Source organism: Mastomys coucha, unplaced genomic scaffold (genome assembly GCF_008632895.1).
Source record: "Mastomys coucha isolate ucsf_1 unplaced genomic scaffold, UCSF_Mcou_1 pScaffold5, whole genome shotgun sequence".
In the NCBI taxonomy this organism is placed as follows: domain Eukaryota; kingdom Metazoa; phylum Chordata; class Mammalia; order Rodentia; family Muridae; genus Mastomys; species Mastomys coucha.
In genome coordinates, this window is record NW_022196911.1 from 12403430 (window position 1) to 12419255 (window position 15826).

Here is a 15826-nt window from a genome sequence, read left to right on the forward strand (position 1 = left end):
GGAGGAGGAGGAGGAGGAGGAGAACGAGGAGGAGGAGGAGGAGGAGAAATAATAATAATCAAATAACTCGAGGTAAAAAGCTCTCTCCTTGCCAGAGACCTGCCCTTGGGTGGGAGGAACTGGGCTGCTCTTTGTACAGAAGACTGTGTGACGTCACTCACCTCATTAAGCTGCTTCTGTTGTCAACTGAAAAAGCCACTGTATTTCTGTTTGGGGTGGAGGGGGAGGGGCAGAGAGCTCCCTCTTACAAATTGCAATGTGTAGAAGACCAGCTTCACTGTCCTTTCCCTAGCACACCACTTTCTCCTGGCGTGACCTGTGCTGGCCAGCTACAGCGCCTGCCCTCTGCGCTCTTCCTGAGAATACGCTGCTTCTGTTAGCCTCTTGCTTTACCAGGTCCAACAGGTGCTTTGAGGTTACTTCTCATAGTAACAGCTGACTCTGCTGTCCCAGTGGCTTAGTGTGGTTATGCAAGACATAATGATTCCACAGTCACATGGTATGCTTTAGCTTCTGTTCTTGTTCTTGTTGGCTTCTGTCTTCTCCTTAACTTCTACTTAAAGTGCACGGACTCTAACCTTGGTTAGCAGAACCAAATTACACTCACAAATTGGGTTTCTCAGTTTTGTTCATTTTAGGGAGTAACTCATCTCTATTGGCCCATTTATGAACATGGAGAGTAAAACTTTTTAAGAGCAGTGTTTTGTGACTCATCCCACCTCTTTTAACCCCTGGCATTGGCTGATCCACTAAAGCCTCTGTAGTCATCTGTTTTAGAAGCTTTGTTATAACTCTGTAAATGAAACAGGTAATTTGGGTTCTGAAGTTTGTTTTAGAAAGACCCTGTCCTTGGCGCAGTGATGCATCCCTCTAATTCCAGCACGTAGGAGGCTGAGGAGCAGGAGCTGGGTCAGGTCCAGCTCCACCAGCCTGGGCTACAGAGCAGGCCCTGGTGAGTTTAAGAAGCCCCCCCCCACCGCCACCACCACCTTCTCTTCTGCAGAGGCAGGGTATGCTGTCCTCTGAAGTCAGTGCTCCAGAATTTGGAGTTGGTTTGTATGCAGAGTGAGAGATAAAGATCCTGCTTCACTCTTATTCATCCAGCCATACAGTCTGACCATCCACCACCACTTGCTGACAAAGATCAGACAGTTTTAAGAGTTTACGGATCTGCCTATGGGTCCTCAACTGTCTTCTGTTGGGGGAAGGAGCAGGTGGCTCCCTCTTACAATTGTAATGCATAGAATACCAACTGAATAAATGTTACCACAGTTTCAATGTTTGTCACTGTAGACTACTTCTTCTAAATAAGAATTCTTTCCCTCACCAACTGAATGCTGCTGCCATTCTTACACATGTGCAGTAAAACTTGACATCTGGGAAGACAAGACCTCTGGCAGTTCTCTTATTAGTTAGGGTCATTTTTGGCCCGTTGGGCCTTTTGTGTTTCTACAGGAATCTGACAACTGTCCTTTCCAGTTCTGTGAAGAACTGTGTTAGCATTCTGATGAGAACTGCAGTGAATTTGCAGATGGCTTTTGGTAGGATGGCCATTGTCACTGTATTATTCCTACCGACCCACAAGCACAGGAGGTCTTTCCACCGTCTGAAGTCTTCTTCCATTTCTTTCTTCAATGCCTTAAAGGTTTTTGTTTTGTTTTGTTTTTATCATTGAGGCTTTCACTTGCTTAGTTAGAGTTGCCCCAAGATATTTTCCGAGGCCCTTGTGAGAGGTGTTGTCTCCTGGATTTCTTTCTTGGTCTGTTTGTCAAACGCATATGCAGAAGCCTCTGATTTCTGTGTGTTAATTTTGTATCCAGCTACTCTACTTAGAGTGTTACGAGATGTACAAGTTTTCTGGTGGAGTCTTTAGGGTCTTTTATGTACAGAATCCTATCATCTGAAAATAAAGATATCTGGCTTCTCCCTTTGCTGTGTGTATCCACTTTATCTCCTTCCTCTGTCTTGTGGCTCTAGCTAAGACTTTTAAGTACTCCACTGAACAGAGAAGGAAAGAATGCGCGTTCTTTTGTTCCTGGGTTAAGAGGGGATGCTCTGAGGATTTTCCCCATTTGGCACGATTATGGCTGCGGTTTGTTACATGCCGCCTTTATTGGGTTGAGGGATGTCTCTCATATCTCTAGTCTCTCCAAGCCTGTTTACCATGAAGGGATGTTGAGTTTTGTCAAAGTTTCTTCTTTATCTAGTGAGATGACCCAACGGTTTCTGTCCTTGAGCCTGTTTATGTGAAAGGTTACATACAGTGATTCAAATGAAAGGCTCCGGGCCAGAAATGGGTTAGCTCTTTTGGAATTGTTGGCCAGTGAGATACCAGATTCCCAAACATCACAGGCTCTTGCTGCTGCCTTGGTTATCCCCTGGAACTGGAAGGCCCTACTGCTGAAAAAAAAAAAAAACACCACATACTTCAGTCCTAGGTACACGCTGCTCTTACCGTAGAAGCCTCATCCCCACTGGCTAGCTTTCACAGTGCTAGAAGATGCCATGCATTCTACCAGGAGAGGAAAAGAACCAACAGTCTTACCTAAGCGTAAACCCTGGGAGCTACACTAACAATAGCCCTGGTAACACATGCTCACTGGTGAGATAGCAGCATAAATGGGAGTTAGCCAACCACTTTCTGATTGGATCTGACACACGAATTCCACAAGAAGAACTCATGCCTGTGATTGTTACTTGGTCAAAACAAACAAACAAACAAACAAACAAACACCTAAGAGTGGCCAAGTCATAGGTCCTAGGGGACACCTAATGCTATCATTCTGCTAAATAGGACAGAGTGATATCCTTCCTTGGTGCTTATCTTTAAACCTCAAGATTGGTATATCTATCAACCCTCATCAAGTAAGTTTCTTTTTATAGTGGGGGACAACTAAAACAGAGGCCCACAACTTGCTGATATGCTGAAAATAAGAAACTGTAGAACTCTCTGCTCTAAATGAGACAGCCATATCATATTCCCTACCCCTGAGCCTTAGAGACTATTGGGAAAGTAGGGAATGGGGAGGCAGAAAGACTGTCAAAGCTGGAGGGAAAGGAAATCAACAGCCCAACATTGTTTGCTGGACATGACAATGCCTTGCGCACACAAAGAAATTGTAACTATCACTGGGTGCACAAGACCTGTAGCAAAAATGCAAGCGTGCATGGGGGAGGGGGTTCACGGGATCCTGTCCACCTGCTGAGGATCCACTAGCAGCTGATAGCTATTGGGAGATGGAGACTCTACCTGGCTCCAGTGTATTGTCAGATGCATACAGTAAGCAGATCTGGTAGGTTTAAGTAAAAAGTACGCCCAGTTGGGAGGGGATGGTACTGAGAAGGTGGAAGATAAACTGGAGGGAAAGACGGGAGTAGATTATACGAATGTATGAAATTATATGCATGTACGAAATATGAAATTCTTAAACCAAGGTGTCATTTCTGAAATTAACAAAACCCAACAAAACACTCTCCTCAAGTGCAGTGGATCCACCTCTCATGAACCAACAGGATGTGTGAGCACATGCAGTAGTAACAGTGTGACTTCCCCAAAAGGCAAGATCCGCTGCAGTGGGGCCCATGGCCTTTCAGAAACATGAGCCTCTGTTCTGAGATGGATCAGACAGAAGAATTACACTCTCAGAAATGTTCTAATCATTTGTAGAAGCTAGAGAAATGTATTGTATTATTTTCTTTTTTTTTTTCATTTAGCATATGTGTGTGTGTGCATGCACATGCATGTGCATGTGTGCCTGTAGAGGCCAGGAAGGTTTTGGATCCTCTGGGGCTGGAATTACAGGTGTTCGTGAGCCAATAGATAGATAGATGGATGGATGGATGGATGGATGGATGGATGGATGGATGGATGGATAGATAGATAGATAGAAAGATAGATAAATGCATCACTGGGCTGAGATTATAAGAACTTCTGAGAGGTAAAAGAAACCTCAAAGCTGCCTTTTTCTTGGGTACCAATAAAGCTGATATCTGTGCTCCTCCCAAGAAAAAGTTAAATAAAGCAGCTCTCCTGGGATAACACAGGGCTCCCGCCCTCTCCTGCAGTGATGCAGGGTGCCTGACCTGTCCTGCAAATGCAGTAGGGAGTTTGACGTTCTGTCCACCTCTCGGATCTCACAGGATGGTGCAGTGAAGTGGCCCAGCAGGAACATTTCTTAGCTCTCACTGGAGAGTAGGAACGAGAAAGGAGCTTCAACCCCAGGCACAGAGCACAGAAGCCTAATACTATACGTAAAAGAAGGGGTGGGGGAGGCACACAAAACACGTGAGCAGGTAAGTCCGTGCTGGAGAGGAGCTGTGAACAAACGAGCAAGAAACAATTCAGAAAGAAGACAGACGGTCACGAGCACAGAGGAGTAAAACTGGAAGAAGTCAAAGGTGAACTTAACCTCATCTAGCGACAAAACCCACCACAGGGGGATGAAAGAACAGGAAAAGCACCAGCCCCTTCTCTTGACTTTAAGAGTCAGAAATTGATCTGCCTGAGCTTACTGTAGAGCAACTGTGTCACAGAAGGGAGTAGGTAAAATGAGGCACATTGAGACAAACAACACTGGGGAGAATCAGTTAAGTCTCCCTGAGGCGAGCTTCAGGAAGAGCCTCAAGTGGAAGTCTCCAGGGGAAGGCTAAGGTCAAGGAGCGATGGCAGGAAAGGGAGTACCTGGAGTTCAGAGCAAGGTCATTCCCTAAGGACAAGGCCCCTGGGTAAAGGGAACAACCCCTACCTGGAAGGCACCGGGAACTCAGGAGGCACACTCCTTGTGCCCCTGAAGACTCCTGCCAAGCAGATAAGAGTTTCCAGAAACGTTTATTCCAGGAAAACATCAGGCGAGCACATGATCACAAACCTCACAGACTCCAGGATGGGGGCAAAGCGAACACAAGATTCAAGGTTAAAGCAAGAATCGGGGAAAACTGAGTTTCAGATGAGAGAAGGCTATACTCTGGTCACACATCCTGAAGCTCGCAGACTGGCCAAGCCACACTCAACGTAAGCCTCTATGGTGAGGGAGGGAGAGGAGGTGTGAAAACCCAGCTCAAGAGAATCCTGTGTGTGAGAGCCTGCCCAACCAGAGATGGAGAGGGTCTGATACCAGCTCTTAGTATGACTGACAGAAAAGAGATTCAGAATAATGTGTAGAAAAGCTGCACACACTAGGAAGAGCTTTTCCAAGTCGTCTCTAAGTAGGCTAATCATAAAGTCAGTAACAACCACGTGGCCGAACAGAGGAGTTTGGGAATCTAACTCCAGTTAAGTCAGCCTCCCCGTGACTTGCTTGTTGGCCATGGAGCCTCGGGGGTCCCTGTAACACAGCTCTCCTGTCCTCTTTGCATCAGCAGCAGTTCAAAGTCCACCCCATCACATTGTTTGGGTAAATGGGCTGGCAACCCATTTCAGGACTGAATTTTTAGCAGAGAGGAGACCCCACTGAATCCCCACTTGAGTCGCCTGTGTGCCTGATCTCTGCAGAAGCCATCCTAGACACTACAGAGCTGCACAGGTAGCCTTATGATGAAGGCCATCCCAGGGGAGTGATAAGGTGTGGGCCCCGAGAGCACTCTGTGATCACACACACAAGCCAAGTGCAGAAGCAGACGGACGGTGTTCTAATCATTTTCTGCCAGGAATCCTTATGTGAGCAAGTGTGGAAAGATGGGTGCTGCATGGCTCGTAAGGGATCTGAAAACTTGGATCCTCTAGAAGCTTCGATAGGATGATGTTTATCAGAAGCTGGGAGAGTGTGTGTGTATGTGGAGTGGAGGCTGGTCTGCCCAGTGGGCTAGAGTACACAAGACCAGGAGTGGGGTGCCATGGAACAGCGTGACACGTCATGGAAAGCTACATGAAGGGATTATACTCGCTATAAACATGTGGTGAATGTTTCTGGGTGTGGACACAGCCCCCTTGACTCGGGTTCCTGTGGCACACCTCACTGACAGGCTTACTCTGTATGTTAGTTAAAAGCAATTTTAAATTAAAGACTATCCCCGCCACTTTTAGAAACAAAGCAGAAAAAACTACAGCTTTTTTGGATTACCCATCTTAAATGCCACAATCTGTGGTACAGTTTCGAGCTTTCGACATTGAAGGAGGTCTGTATAATGTACTTTGATAGACATTCTTATCTGGCTGCTCCTTTGAAGGGCACCAAGGGAGGTTCTGGGGATGGCAAAGGTCCTTACCCTACATGAACTCTGATGTCAGGGAGAAAGACCTTGGTAAGCTGGTATATCGCATAGGCAAACAAAGGTTGTAGGCAGCCATTGACTTGCTATGAGGTAAGTCAGCCAACCAAGATTTGTATGCAGCTACTTCTCTTGGCATTGTTGTGCTTTTTCAGGGAGAGTGCCTTACAGATAGGTCTCAGAGCCTTCTCTGTTCACATGCTCTATAACATCAACACTACATGGCTAGTTACTCAAGAACATGGGAATCATACCGCAAATCCACACCACAATTCACCATGGTGTTGCCTAATTCTTAGAAGTGGTCTGTGTGCCACGTGAGCTCATGAATGAACTTTGTTATAGTAAAAGTATTAAGATTACTGTGATGGTATAGCAAGCCAGACACCAGCACTGAAGATGCCGAGATGCGCCTACGTGCATGTGTGCGTGTGTGTGTGTGTGTGTGTGTGTGTGTGTGTGCTGTATGTGACCATGGGCAGTATCACATGTACTCAACCAGGAATCCAGGGAGACCCATAGAAGCAGAAACCCTGACCCAGGCTTAACAGCCCCACCCCAGAGCTCTTAACAGACTCACCTTGCAGACCCTCAGAGAAAAATCACACAATGCTACCCTTTTGTTCTTATCCACTCTGAGGCAGATGAAGTGCAAGAAAGGACACAGGCTCCCTTCTGTGGCATCACAGGGCTGAACTAACTTTTATAAGAAACGCACATTCTAGAAATACCACACACAGAACAGGACGCTATAAACCAAAGCAAAGATACACAATCAATTGCATGGTAGGCCTGTGGGTGTGCCACTGGGCCGTTCCTGGCAAGCAGTAGTTGTAGGTACAGCCCAAGTACGAGCAGGTCTTTGGGTACTCGTTATGACCCCGCCCGCTGTTTGCAGCACAGTCGATTCTTAGAGCACTTGCGAGACTTTCTTTTCTAGAGCACCAGAGTCTATATATAGATACTTACATTATTGCACTCTCCAAGGAAGTACAGTGCAAATCCGTCGGCTTTTGTGGCTGCCAAAGCAATAAAAAGAAGGAAGAAACTAATCTCAATGGAAGAATATAACATCACAGATTCTACAGCGAGACTTGGGCACCAGCCTTTGCGTGGATTGGTTAACATAACTGATACCCATAAACAGAACAGTATAATGTGTGGCTTTGCTCAACAGCATAATCAGAAGGTTCCCGGTCTGCAAATATTTGCACGGCATCCTCCAATGCACATGGGAGGCTGCACACCTCATACAGAGGCATCTGTTGGGCCTGCAGTCCTCACAATGGCAGAGGGGCACCACATTTAATGTTTGAGTGTGTAAGAAAAAAACCCACAAGAATACTGAACAATTAAGTGAGCACCCACCAAAAAAAAAATCCATTGCATAAATATACACATAACACTGTAGTGAACAGATTTTAGCTTACATGTGTGTCTCTTCCAGATCATCCCAGGGCAATTATCACAACAAACACTGTAAGTCCTGGGCAGGGGCGGGGGTGTTGTCCAAATTTAAATTCCCTGTCTCTCACATGGATCTGTGTGTATTTGGGGTGGGTATCTAGCCTGGTTTGTCCGTAATCTCTTTATCAACAAAACAGCGAGGTGGCAAGCTCATGGTGACGGTGGCAAGTAGTCAGGCACGCGGTAGCATGCAGAGCGCTTGGCACAGGAGAAGTCTTAACAGACAGTGATGTGCAGCTGTTGGGGGTGTTTGTACTCTCCATGTCGCTGACAAGTCCAAGCTCCATGTCTGAGGGATGTTCCATCTCCTCCCATCCTGTCTACAACACAAGCTATTTGGCAGACTACATAGAAATGCTGTCTATACTGGTAAGTTCAAAACTAACAGCATCTAAGAGAAGCCAGGACACTAAACTGGGTGGATAGGGAGACTGGGGAGGAGCTGGAAGAGGGGAATAAGCTTGTCCAAAATACACTGTACTAAATTCCTCAAAGAATAACTTAAAATGTTAATCTAATAACCTAACATCTTCCTTTTGAAGACGCTACTTAATTCACTATAGAGAAAAGTGGGTGCCAGCCCCTGGTTGGACACCACTTACAGCTGGCATGCAAGTGCTCATTTGATCTCAGGTAATTTGGGAAATTGGGGGTTTATTTATTTGGATAGCTTCCTACTCAAATGCTCCCACTTCATACTGAGCCCAGCAACCAGAAGGTGATGAAGAGTTCCATTCCCCAGGTGACAGAGGCCTCTTGTCACTTTTTTACAAAGTGATCTGACTGGAGAATGAGCTCAGGCACTGCCTTACCTATCCTGATGATGCTGCTTAGCTCGTAGAGGAGCAGGTGGTTGTCCCCGCCCGTGTCCAGGCGCTGCTCTATGTAGCTGTTCAGCTCGTACACGACTCCCTGCATATTCGTATCCTGGTACTTTAAACACAGAGACAACACAAGTCAGGCATAGTTAATGTACAAATAAAACCCCTTAGTCTGCAGAGAATGCTGTTTCTATGACGTCAGGCTGTGGACTGCTGCCAGAGCGTGTGCAAGCATTAGAATCCACTTGTAAAATGGGGAGGCTGGAAACTGAACTGTCTGTGATCCCCTTCATCTAGGGTTATCCTTAAAGTGCATCTGTATCAACTTATTTATATAGAAATAGCAAATGTTATAGATTACAACTTTCATACACAATGACAGCTCTCCTGGTTAAAAAAAAAAAAAAAGAGTTCAAAGGTTGCCTGGGGAAAAGGTGATAGCTCGATGGGAAAACCCTCAGAGAGGATGCTGGGTGAAATATGAGCCACGAGCTCAGGTCCCTGCATAGCAGGTGAGTGGTGCGCTGTGAAGCCGCAGTCCCCGAAAGCACACACACAGGAGTCCCTGTCATACCAGCGAGAAGGGTGCCCAGGTTGCTCATCTGACCCTGCTCCAGTCAGCTCACACTGTCCCCTCTCTAAAGAACAGATGTCAAAGCCTCTCACTCATCTCCCTGCCCCATGCTTGCCTTACAGACCCTATTTTCCAAGTAGCAAGCACTGTATGCTAAAAATAAAACAAAATTCGCTTACTCCTCAGCTGAAAACCTTTCCCAGACTTCCCATTGCACTGAGAAAGCCGACCAGCCTCCTCCAGAGAACACTGCTACTGTTCACCAGGCACACTGTCTGTTATGTCCCTGTGCACCCGGGGTCTTGGCTTTGATGCCTCTTTGTTTCTGGGACACCCAGACATCTCTCATTCTAAAGATCTGCTCCTTTTGGTACAACTGTCATGTGTAAAACCTGTCTGTAGAGGGAGCCAGGGACTCCACCAGTCACTCATCCCACTCTAGGGAATGGCCCTCTGATGCTCACACTCTAATGGAAGGAGGCAGAGCAGAGGTCACAGGGAGCCCCTACATGGACCACTTGGGCTACATGGTACTTAGTAAACACTAGCACTTTCCTAATTATAGGTCAGAGACAGCGGGACTAGTGAGCCACAGTCAGCCACTCTAGACACTGGGTTGTCACCCCAAGCCATAGCTTAAAGCTGTCCCTGAGAATCTGGCCACGAGGAGAGCCCACGCTTGGAGTGCTTGGAGTCCAGAACAAGCATGAATATTGCTGCCATTTGACATCATTCTCCGATGTCACTTACAACCTAAACCTCAGGATGACAGGGGTTCAAGTGCCAGCATTTACTGCCTAGAAATAAGGAGAGTGGTATCCGTACAACAGGCAAAATCAAAGCTGCAACCAGAATGGTCCTATCCACAGAGAGCTGAAGTCCTGCCCAGATGATCGGGTGTCCCTGCCCTATCAACAGGGCAGCCCTCTGGCATGCTTTTGGGTCTCTAACTATAAAATTCTGGGAGCGTGGGCAGAAACCCGATGCGATCATTACAGCAGATTCGTCAATGAAATCTTGGGGGAAGCCAGTTCAGAGGCTTGAGACTTTAAAATCAAGAATGGGAGAGGCCAGGCCCAGGGGAGCGCGGACCTTGATGTACAATGAACAAATATATAAAGCAGACTTTCTCCCTCCTACTCCACAAGCCTGTAGCTTCCCACCTCAATAACTGTTGGTGAAGAAGTTAGCAAAGCTGCAGGACCACTGGACATGACCTCTCCCCTGACACAGCCACTGGGTTGTGTCTGTTATGATTTACTGCTGGATTTGGTCTCAGAAACAGGCTTCTATTACTCCCCAGCTGTTTTCAAGCTTGAGACTCTTCCAGACTCCCATCTCACAAAGGCACCAGTGTGGTGACAGAATAGACTCACAGGCAGTTCAAATCCTGGAGCCGGCAGAACAGCACTGTGCAGGTTACAGCCTGAGAAGGCGCCTTTGTAAACTGTTCTGAAGAGAGAGCTCCATAGAATGTTAGACAGCTGCAATCACTCTTCTCTACTGCCAACCGAATCTCTACTCACTCTGAAGTGTCCCTAAGTCCTGGGAACATGCTTATCTGAGACTCACACTGACCAGCAGGAAAGGTGAACAGAGAGAGAATGACCATGCCAAAAGCTATGCTAGATGTGTGGGGTTTATTTGGTGGTGGGGGGGGGATTTGTGGGGGTGTAAATTTTGAGAACTTCATGTTTGCTAGACAAGTGCTCTACCATTGAGCTGAATCTCTGGCTTTTGGGTGTTTCTCTTATGTGAGCACACACAGTCAGCAAGATTCAGCAAGTAGACACATGAGTAGCTGAGATCTGTCACAAATGTCTCCACATTAAGTCCTTTCTCATAGTCTGGCAATAATCCTTTACCAACAGTCTGTTCCCAATAAGGTCAGCGCCCAGAAGCTTCACACACACACACAGAGAGAGAGAGAGAGAGAGAGAGAGAGAGAGAGAGAGAGAGAGAAAGAGAGAGAGAGAGAGAGAGAGGGAGGGAGAGAGAGCTGTAACCACTTTCAGAACTTCCAACACTTCATAAAGTTCATGTGACTATCAAGTGGTAGCTGTCCTTTAAGATAGCTTGTGATCAAGAGCCAAGGAAACCAGGCACTGCATGGCTTCCCCAACTCACTCCTCTTCAGTTCCAGTTCACACTGATCTTGCTATAGAACAATCGTCATCAAGGATAACTCCACTAAAGACAGCACCTCGCAACAGGTGCCAGAAAACAGAAAGCAAAGTGTGTCCAGCCCTATCTGCGGGATGTCATGGTGTCTCCTATGAAATCTCACTGTGTCCTCGACCGTCACTAAGCGGTCACTGTGGTGTCTACTCGCTGTGGTGCCTCCTCGCTGTGGTGTCTCAGGCTGTCTGGCACTTGTCTACACTGTGGATCCTGAAGACTAAGCTGGCATCCTCAGCCTGCAGAGTGAGCACTTTACAAGCTGAGCTGTCTCTCCAGCTCAATTGAGGCATTTTAAAGTAAGCAAAGCTATAAATAAAGACTTTTTTTTTTTTGTCACACAGACACCACAAGCTGGAGGATCCTAACTACTCTACAGCCGAGCATTGGCAGGGAATGACCAATGAAGTTCACGAGCCTCAGAGGCAGAGGCTGAGGCTGAGGCTGAGGGAGGCACACCGATAGTGTGGAGTGGTGGGGCTGGCTTCCAGCAACCGTTCATTTTAAACTCTCAGTGGCAGACAAGGAATGGCTGGCTGGCTGCTCAGTGGTGAGGACTCGCCGAACATCTGCAAGACCCAGGAATCCACCTTCAGCAGTGCCTCAGAAAACGGGTAAGAATAGCTACTGACAGGCTCACAGGAGGCTCACCCTAGAGGTCTGGCAGAAAGGGTAGCTGCCCTATGAGTCCTAGAAAGTGACTCTAAGGAACCCTGCCCCCCCCCCCGCCCCCATGAAGGGAGCAAGGCCTGTTCCTGAGAGCAGAATTGCTGGTTTGGAGAAAGCTAGAGGAGATGTAAGACACCATGGAAGGAAAGCACACAGGCCACCAGCTCAGGGGAGAGACCAGCCTCCCCTCAGACACGGCCCAAAGGATTCACACTGAGCTGGGGAATCAGGCAGGATTCTACAAACAAATGGGCTATGCTTCTGAAGAGGTAGTGCCATCAACTCTATGCAAGCCAAATGGAAACACTAAAATGAAGAATACTGAACTCAAGGGTTTGTTAAAGAGTATGAACTAAATTTAACTTGGAGCAAAAAGACCAACGGGATGCAAAGGGCTACTCAGATAATAATTCAGGCAAAGGAGAAGCATACAATAGTTAAAGAGTCATCAATGATACAGCACACAATTCTGGTGCTTACATCACTGCTAGAAACCAGCATACAGGCTTCAGGATGTCAGTCCCTGGTGACTCAAGTTCTCAGCAGTGTGCTCTTGTTGGGGGAAATAACAAGAAAACATGAGCAAGCAGCCCGTGTCTTTGACAAATAAATCAAACACCTTAATGAGAATCTGCAGTGGAAGGCCAGCTGGATTCACTGAGGCACGCTGTTTGTAGGTATTTTCTATATTTCTTTCTTCACAATAAAGATGTGTGTTGGATAGCAATGTTCACACTGCCTGGGCTTTCAGAGGACCAGAAACACTGTGCATCTGGGCTTCAAACAATACTTCTGTCGTAATATCTTGAAATATCTGTACCCTGGGGTGGCTTTATGGCTGCTGAGAATGGTGGGGTAAAGCAGGTTAGCAGTTTGAAATCCGGTGAAAAAGGGATGTTCAGCTCCTGTCTTTAGAACTTGCTATTGTGTGGCTTCGTCATGAGCTTCAGAGTAAATGGCTCCCACTGACTGCCATCAGACGTGCCTGTCTTTTACGTAGCACCATCAGCATGCAGTCAGAAACAACTCTTCATAGACAAATGGTCCCTGTGTTCAATCTGCAGCTGATACGGTGGGCTTTGCCTGAAGCAGATCCAGTAACACTGAGAACTGTGCCCAGGTTGCACAAGGACGCACTGACTTGCCCTGGTGATTGTTTTATATTGAATCCACTCAGGATGCCACTCAGCCAGAGCTGAGCTCCTTGGAGGCTTCCACAGTTCCTGTGGTTACCTGAATAGCCAGCAGTTAAAGGCTGAAACACTATCACCCACAGCCTGGGAAAGGAAGGTTCTTTCATATATTCACAAGTTCCAGTGCCTGAAGCAACTTCAGGCCACAAGTTTGATAAGGAGAAGCCTGGCTTCCCTGGCAGGCATCCCAAGGGCTCTTCCTCACTAGGGTGCAGTGACTTTCCGGAAGACAAACACTCACTGGGCCATTGGATTTTCAAAGTTAAGAATGTTCCCATTTTCTTTTACCTGTCTGGGGCCTGGCATCTCTTACATGTTCTTTGGATGTTGCATTGGTTAATGCCATCAACTTAGCAGGATCCAGAAAGCACCCAGAATACAAGCTTTCTGGGTACCATGTCTGAGACGGAGTTTCTAGACTGGATTGGTTGAGGTGGGACAGCCTACCCTACATGTAGACCACCACGCTTCATGGGCTGGAAGGCTAGACAGCACTGAAAGATGAAAGTGAGCTAAGTGCCCACGTCGATCTCTGCTCCTCGATCTCACCTGCTGTCAGGGAGACGGCGGATTCACTCGGCTGCAACAGCTTTCCCACCAGGACGGACTGTCATCATCCTCCAAATTGTGAGCCAAACAAGCCCTTCCTCTCTCAAGCTGTCTATCCTGGGTACTTTGTCACAACAATAGGGAACATTACTAATACAGTTTCTGAGTCTTCTGGATCTGTTCATTATCAAAGTGATGGTTCTCTGCTGGCCTTCCACAGTATTAAGTATTATCTTGAATCATATAAAGCCACCACATAGCTAATACTTCTCTCTCTCTCTCTCTCTCTCTCTCTCTCTCTCTCTCTCTCTCTCTCTCTCTCACACACACACACACACACACACACACACATGGTGGGGGGAGAAGGAGGGAGAGAGGTAGAGGCACAGAGGCACAGGAACATATATACACCTGAAAATCCAGATGCAGACACACACATAGGCACACACACATTCACATAAACACATCTACATACATATACTCACATTCACATAAACATACATGTATACACACATGTAAACACATTCACAGAAACATACTCACATGTATACACAAACAAACTCACATAAACGCATTCACATGCACACACACACAGTATGCCTGATGATGTGTATGTATTTACACTCATAAACCCTCCAGGGTATAGGTTTTGTAAGTGATCGCTATTTGAGTACTTACGTTTAAAAGGATCGGCTTTTCCACTCTCCACATGCCCTCACTTTGTTTTCTGTTGTTTGGTTTTTCTGTTGCTGCTGTTGTTGTTTCCTTCTGGTTACCTTGAGATCACCTCTAAGGTGGTCCAGCCTGGCCTCAAACTTTCTATGTAGTAGAGGCTGGCCTCCTGCTTCTCTCTCTCTCGTGTGCTGGGATTGCACACACCTGCTTTCTTATACTTGCTTACTTCCACCCTTGGTCATATCTGCCGGCTGTGGCTGTCAGCTGGAGGAGGCAGAGTTACTCTGGGTCCTCCCCTTCCTCCCGAGGCCAGCTGCCTGTGTGCTCGCTGTCACCCTTGAAAACAGTGCCATGTTCAATGCTTGGCTTTGGAATTGACTGAGCCCTGTTGTAAAATCAGCCATATTAACTTACGCTTGCATTTTTATGGAATCCAATACTAATAGAACTTTACCTTGAAAGGGGGCTGGCACTGTTTCTTGGGGACACTGAGGGTAGCCTATGTCAGTGTATAGCCACCTAGACAGAAAACCCCATTTTCTACTCATTCACAGGGAAGCCCTGCATCTTGACTCCCACCTTCCTGCTTCCTCTGCTTTGTTTATAATTAGGTTTTCTGCCAACCCATGAGAAAAACCTCTCCAAAGGGGCTTGAGAGACAGATCAGCAGTGAAGAGCACTTTCTGCTCTTCCTGAGGACCTGGGTTCAATTATCCACACCACATGGTGGTTCACAACCATCTTCTTAAGTCCAGTTACAGGGGATCAGAAGGTGTCCTTTCCTGTGGACTCCCCTTGGGCAGCTCATCATGTGATCCTTGAAAAGGAAGACCTTCTACAGGGAGCACCCTGACTTCCTGGGAGATGGGGTACTTGCAGGAGCAACCTCAGCAAGGAGTAGGCTGTGTTTGCCACCCCTGCTGCTCCACTGCCCAGCTTCAGGTCTATACTCCCCAACAATAAAGAGATTAAACTTCAAAGAAGAAGAAACACCCGCAAGTAAGCAAAGAGATGCGAAGGACTTGAATCGCAAGGGGAAAATTCTTTTTATGAAGTCAAAAACTATTCCTGAAAGATAAGAAGCTCAGCCTCTCGGGACACTTGCTTCTGTGTAAAACTCAGGCTGCTCTCAGATCAGGGCTTTAGCAGAACACCCAACTCTTGTGTCTTCATCTGGAAACCTAACCATTTGAATACTATGAAGTCAACAAAACTTTTTTAAAAAAAAATAATTATTTATTTTTATGCATATGAGTATACTGTCATTCTCTTCAGACACACCGGGAGAGGACATCAGATCCCATTACAGATGGTTGTGAGCCACCATGTGGTTGTTGGGAATTAAACTCATGACCTCTGGAAGAGCAGTCAGTGCTCTTAATCACTGAGCCATCTGTCCAGCTCCTTGATTATATTCTTGGTACTCTACTTGGTAGAGAATGAGAGAACATGCTGCTGTTTTCAGCCCACTGGAACCTTCATATTATATGGTC

The 15826-nt window shown here is 46.7% G+C and overlaps 1 protein-coding gene across 7 annotated transcripts in view; it reads right to left on the reverse strand.

Moving 5' to 3' along the window:
- Window positions 1-15826, reverse strand: part of Pde10a (phosphodiesterase 10A) — a 459546-nt gene that overhangs the window by 51888 nt on the left and 391832 nt on the right. For 6 of the 7 annotated variants that reach the window (XM_031351500.1, XM_031351507.1, XM_031351502.1 and 3 more), the window contains 2 exons: window positions 8487-8607; window positions 7177-7226 (listed from right to left, as the gene is read on the reverse strand). In XM_031351500.1, coding sequence (XP_031207360.1) covers window positions 7177-7226; window positions 8487-8607 — 171 coding nt within the window. Of the gene's footprint in view, window positions 1-7176; window positions 7227-8486; window positions 8608-15826 lie in introns of those variants that run through there. The other variant, XM_031351505.1, reaches the window with a different exon arrangement.